The 6,000-nt window shown below is 41.5% G+C and overlaps 1 protein-coding gene across 1 annotated transcript in view; it reads right to left on the reverse strand.

Moving 5' to 3' along the window:
* Positions 1–5,276, reverse strand: part of LOC144823846 (glutathione S-transferase 3, mitochondrial-like) — a 71,831-nt gene extending 66,555 nt beyond the window's left edge. The window contains exon 1 of the mRNA XM_078682717.1: positions 5,053–5,276. Within this exon, the coding sequence (XP_078538843.1) occupies positions 5,053–5,184 (132 nt within the window). The 5' untranslated portion in view covers positions 5,185–5,276. The remainder of the gene's footprint in view (positions 1–5,052) is intronic.
* Positions 5,277–6,000: the final 724 nt, after the last annotated feature.

Consider the following 6,000-nt stretch of genomic DNA (forward strand, 5'->3'; position numbering starts at 1 on the left):
AAGATCAGAGAAGAATTTTTTTTTCTCACTCAAATAGTTGTTCTTCCTGCCAGTAACAACACTGGACACAATAATAATTTTTATGTCTGGCCTGACAGCACAGCTGTCTACATACCTATTGTTACAGATGCTTTAAAATATACAAAAAGTGGGCTTTAGTCCCAACCAAAGGAGTATTAGTCTCTCACCTCATGCTATTGGCTGTTCGGTGTATTATTCAACCTACTATTGAGTGCTTGCAAAATATAAGGAACTTTTTTACACCTCAGAAGTACACGGAGTCATCACACATCACATTAGGTTTCCAATTAGATGCATTGCATATAGTACAGTATCGTTTTTTTTGTTTGTTTATTTACTGCAGAAAGCCTTTGTTAATGTTTAATAAGGTATCAACGTGCAAGCCAGACCTACTGGCTTTGCCAGTGCTTGTTTATACATTTGTTTCTTTCACCATCTTGTAGTGTTGTGGTTCTTCAAGTAACAAGTCTTACCAATAATCATCTTGGTTACACTCAAATATATCAATGTGTGCAACTTTTCCAAAATGTGACTTTCAGTCCTTCAAGGATCATAAGGGTGCCACAGTTCTAACAATAATATTATGGATAAAGATGTAAAATTATTTCAAATATGTAACCAATGTTTTTAACCCCTTGGCCACGGCACAAATTCCGCCACGGCGCTGAGGGGGGTGGGGGGCGAGCGCGGCGCTCCCACACTAGTGACGGAACAACGCCGTCAAAAGCCACGGACGGCGTGTGCTCATGACGGCGTGTTTCTGTCACAGCCCCGCCTGCTCACTAATTCGCCCGCACAGGCGGGGAATCAGTGCCGCGTCGGCGGGGCGGGCTGTTCATGACGGAACCACGCCATCATGAGCACATGGGACCCGTGGCTCATGACGGCGTGGTTCAGTCATGATCAGGCAAGGGGTTAAATGCCCTTTAAAAGAATAAGCCAGTGGAAAGAATGTAAGAGGGAAGATTTACTATGAACAGTAATGGCAAAAGTTGTGATCTACAGGCAAAGAATCAATTCTCGACAGTCATAACTGGTTCTGGGAGGCGTTTTGAAAAGTAGGATTTCAGTACCTGTCAAGAGAGCGGGTAGACAAAAACATTCTCTGAAAGGCAAGACAACCAAAAGGTTGCACATATGTAAAAGAGACCCCAATCACATGTTCCACCTGCAATGAAAGGGGTAGAATACGAAACCACGGGGATATGGAGGTGCGGATTGGGGTCCGTGGACGATATAGCTTTGTCTACATATTCTCAGTTTCTGAGTGTTACTTTTTAAGGGGTAACAAAAACGGTTTTACCACTGTGCATGTTCTGCGTGAAGGATGCAGACGCAAACCTCATTCAAAATTGGCAACAACGCATAGTTAGTAAGAAGAATCAACATATTAGTTCAATCAACAGTGCAAACATCCCTAAATAAAAATACAAGAACAGCTCAATTTACAAGAGCATACAATTATTTTGTTTCATTAACAAGTTGAGCATGGGGTACTTCATCTGTAATTTTCTGCCCTTATATTCAGTGGCACCACATTTCTAATAATGTGCTTGGTGAGGAGTTGTCTAGTCAATAGATGCTGTAATAATGGGGTACCATCCTCATTTAAAATGCAGAAACAAAAAGTACAGATAGTTCAAGCTTGTATTTTTTTAGGTAAACCTACAAGGCATCCTCAACCTTTAACTCACTGCCCAGCAATCAGAATGCGCCGAAACATTTAGGGCACTTTTCACAAATGCATTCTGTAAAATGCGATGTTGTACTGCTGTTTTTCTACTTGCATACTACAAAATAGTGTTCACTAACTTACAGATGGAGACCACTGCCTCTCCTATCTTTTTTATGTAGAGGTCTCTGCAAATGCACCATGTATCCCGACTCATTTAAGTATGGGATTTAGGTGTGAATGTAGGAGCGACCAAGTTGAGTGGCAGTAAAATGGGAAACAGCTACCCTTAAACGGAAGGGGTTTAAGGAAATGTAATGATTGATTTAGAGAGGGTCATGTTAATACAAACACACGAAAAAGTAAGGAGCATAGTAGCTATTCACAAACTACACTGCCATTTTTAATACCGACTGAAAGAACACAAAACAGGTGTAAAGGTACTCCAGACTAGCTTTGGAGTAAGTTTTGAATCACATACAACCATTCACATGTACTGCAGCACACCCTCATAGAAAACAAGCCTTTGCAATGCAATAGGTCTCACATTAGGAAAGTGTGAGCTATTGGTATTGTAAATGAAAATTTTTAAATATGTGTTGGCTATGAAAATATATAAATTAATAGCATTGTTATTCACAAAGCCAATAGCTTACACTTTCCTAATGCGAGTCCTATTGGCTATGGCAATGGTTGTTGGTAGCAAGCAAGGATAGTGCTGTTGTGGTCATAACTACAGCCCTTTCTGTCCTCTCCCTCCCGGGTGTCTCACTCTAATGTACTAATGCTGCAAATGCAGACCTGTGTACGTTGCCAGTGCTTGTTATGGAGGGTATTTGCTGCAACAGGCCTGGGGAGTAAAGCAAAGCAGAGGCCTATGGTACTTTAGTAACTGTGCCAAGGTATGTCATAGTCATGACAAGTAGCCCTTACTTACAGGGGAGGAGCACACATTTAAACTTTGCTCCTATGGCAGTAAGTGAAGTTTTATTCTTTGTCTGTTTCAGTTGTGATCAAATGCCCTAATTGAGTAGAATTGTATTCAAAGCCTTTTTTGTGATATTGTGCTCTAAAGAAGGCTGAAATTATGTGGTGCTCCAGGAAATCATTGGGACTCAGTGCCTGTTATTGTATGCACCTACGGTCGAATTGATTACACAAAATATACTCTGTAGTCGTACACGGTAATGAATCGCGTTTGAGATTCTGGATCTGAGGACACAGTCCAGATGACAGAACCTGCGGCCTCACAATGTTCCTCAACATAACCACTAAACAGCAGCAGCCATTTTACCATTAGGGGAGGTTGGTAACTGGGAATTTAAGTCAACATTAAAAAGCCGTAACTATGAGGGCAGCCACACAGCGTCTCAGTGGTTTGTTTTCACTAAATTTGCACGACTAAATATAGCACTCAAACATTTTGAAACAATTGGTCGGGATTTTCCAGAAACGCCGTCATGCTGCTGAAGGCACACGGACAGCCACTAAAATACTGTCCGGGAAAGTTAACAAGGTTTGTGTGGCAGAAAATGCCCCCGGAATCCCGCCGCGGCCGCCCCGGAAGTCAGGCAAGGTCGCCTGTGACGGGGCCGGGGGCACGTCCGGACAGGAAAAGGAGGCAGGCGGAGTGAATGCGTCTCGCGGCCCGGGGCTCCTGTGAGCGGTGGAGAGCTCCGGGGCCGCCAGCAGGAGTCTGCGCAACTGTTGCGAGGCTCCCTTGACCAAGAGGGAGCCCCGGGAAAGGAGCTGGCAAGAGCCGCAGCGTGAACTCTGCGGAGGGGGTACGAGGCACATGCCCGGTGCCTGCGCGTGCTGAGAGCGGAGTCCCCCGAGATTGGCCCGGTAAGTTTAAAAGGGGGCTGGAGGGGGGGGGGCTACGTACGTGCTGTTGCCCTGGCAGACCATGGCGCGGGAGGATCACGATGAAGCGCGCATTGCAAGGGAATTGTGGCCTAACGGAAAGCAAAAGCGCGCCCACACAACAAGCAGCCAGCAGCCAAAGCGCGCTCACAAGGACAAATCCGAGGCTGAAAAAGTGCGTGGCCGACTAGTGTCTCACATTCCCAGAATTCAGTAACATTAGTTGTCGAGCTTGGACAGCATGCTTCGCATGCTTATTCCAGCTCGACCTAATAAAGGAGACAGGGAATTCAAATAATACTTCATAGGAAATAATATTACAAGAATTACGTTATATCGCTTTTTAAATATACGTATCTTTTTATGCTAAATCATATAGAAAATTAATAATAAAATATTCTATTTTAAAAGTTAGTTTATTTATTCCAGGAATCATTAAACTTTTATAAAGAAATTAAAAAAAATACACTGCACTAAACACAAATGTTTAAAAGGTAATTTGCTGTAAAGTATTAGGTCTCGGTTAAATAATTACTTTAAGTTACATTATTATTATTATTTTTTAACACTTTACTAATTTCACCTATACTTTCCCATAGGGAGACAGATGTTCACTCATGTTTGAAAAGTTACTAGCAGTAACTTTACACTTTTAAATTTGTTCTTAGTTGTCTCCAACCCTTGGCCGGAGAGGGTGGGGAGATACAAGTCTATACCTAGGTGTACATCTATAGTCAAAAACAGTAAATAGCAAAAAAGTGTAGAGTTCCACCTAGGTACAATAGAAAATATACACGAGTGATTATACACACCGTTGTGAATAGGGTGCCTAAGTGACGCAGGCGAGTGTCAACTTCCACGGGATTGTGTGTTGCATAAAAGTAGATACTAACTTTTTCACGTGCAATAAAGGTATATAATAACAAAACTAGATAAGCATACAGATAAATATAGTTTACATCATTACATGTACCCATATTTTTGATCAGTGTCCCTTTTTCAAGCTTTCAATGTACATCCACATCGACTTTAAGCGCATCGACTTTAAGCGCAGCTTGAAGCAATTAAACATAGATCCATTTTACTGGTTACATTTCCTGAAGTATTAAAACAGGTCGCCTAACAACTCCAGCTATTATTGGCTGAAACACAAGAGTAGTCGGCTGTGTGCGTACAAGTTATTCAAAGTTCAGATATGGGTTTCTATCGGGCATGGGTAGACGTCACAGGTGTACAAATGAACACTTGGTTTTGTGTCACCAATGCTAATCCTAAATACTGTTTGGTGTAATCTAAGCATTTTTGTAAATAACGATTTACAGATAGATACATAAACAACAAATAAAATTAGTCTAATACAAAATGTGTAGTAGATTTTAAAAGTAAAACATTCCCACATAACATCCCACTTACAATATATGTTAAAACTTTCTGAGTGAAAAACAGGACAAAACAGACCTTAACCATTCATTTTCAAATAAACACGCAGCACCTACCTTGACATCGTATTTCTTCCTTCCCTGCATTACCTTACTTGACAGGTAAAACAACATAATCTGGCTATAACAAAACGTAAGAATTACATAAGCAAAATTCTCAGGCACTATGTCGCGGATCGAGGTAGACATGTTTCCGGCTGAATGCGTTTCTCCTGAGTAGATTCCAAAAATGAAGCTACAGCGCTTATCACTGCTCCGAGCCGTCACTCAGGAGGGAGGGTAAAGCTGCTGACCGAAATAGAAGTAGGACGACGGCAAATCTCGGTTTATTGTTATCGTTCTTTATCGGAACTTTAGTTGTCTTTTTTTTAATACAGCATGTTTCCGAACGTAACTGGAACATTTTTAAATGGACGTGGTAAGATAAAATATAGCACATATTTTACAAGTCTGTAGTTCGTACTAATGAATATTTTTATAAATATTTTACTTTCAATAGATTGTGGAATTTGAGCACGTAATGCAAAGATTATTTTAAAATTTACTACTTGCATTTTTTTCAAATATTACATCTTGTTGACTCACTGCGAATGAGGTTTTCCAAGATGGTGGTTCGTTTTACCTATGCACAATGATGAACCGACTTCTCTGATCTGAAACATGATAAACCTCTTTGTTTACACGCAAAATTGACGAATCCCCCAGGACTAGTTTGAAGAGCAGTTATTCAGCCATTCGAATTATGCTGCATTGTCGTCTATGGTTTCAGCCATACAGATTTAGGAAAGAAAAATAAACAAGCCTTGGCGTAGCCAATCGGTCTCGACTTTGGAACCTTAGAAGTGTTTAGCCAGAGCTATTGGCTTAGCCAATGTCGTTAAACTATGTTGTAGAGCAGCGTTTCCCAAACTGTGGTCCGCGGACCCCCAGGGGTCCGTGAGACATTCCCAGGGGGTCCGCAGGACTCGGGTGTCTGCCGTCGTAGTAAAAAACTAAACACCCATG

The sequence above is a fragment of the Lissotriton helveticus genome, chromosome 3_1, assembly GCF_964261635.1.
Source record: "Lissotriton helveticus chromosome 3_1, aLisHel1.1, whole genome shotgun sequence".
In the NCBI taxonomy this organism is placed as follows: domain Eukaryota; kingdom Metazoa; phylum Chordata; class Amphibia; order Caudata; family Salamandridae; genus Lissotriton; species Lissotriton helveticus.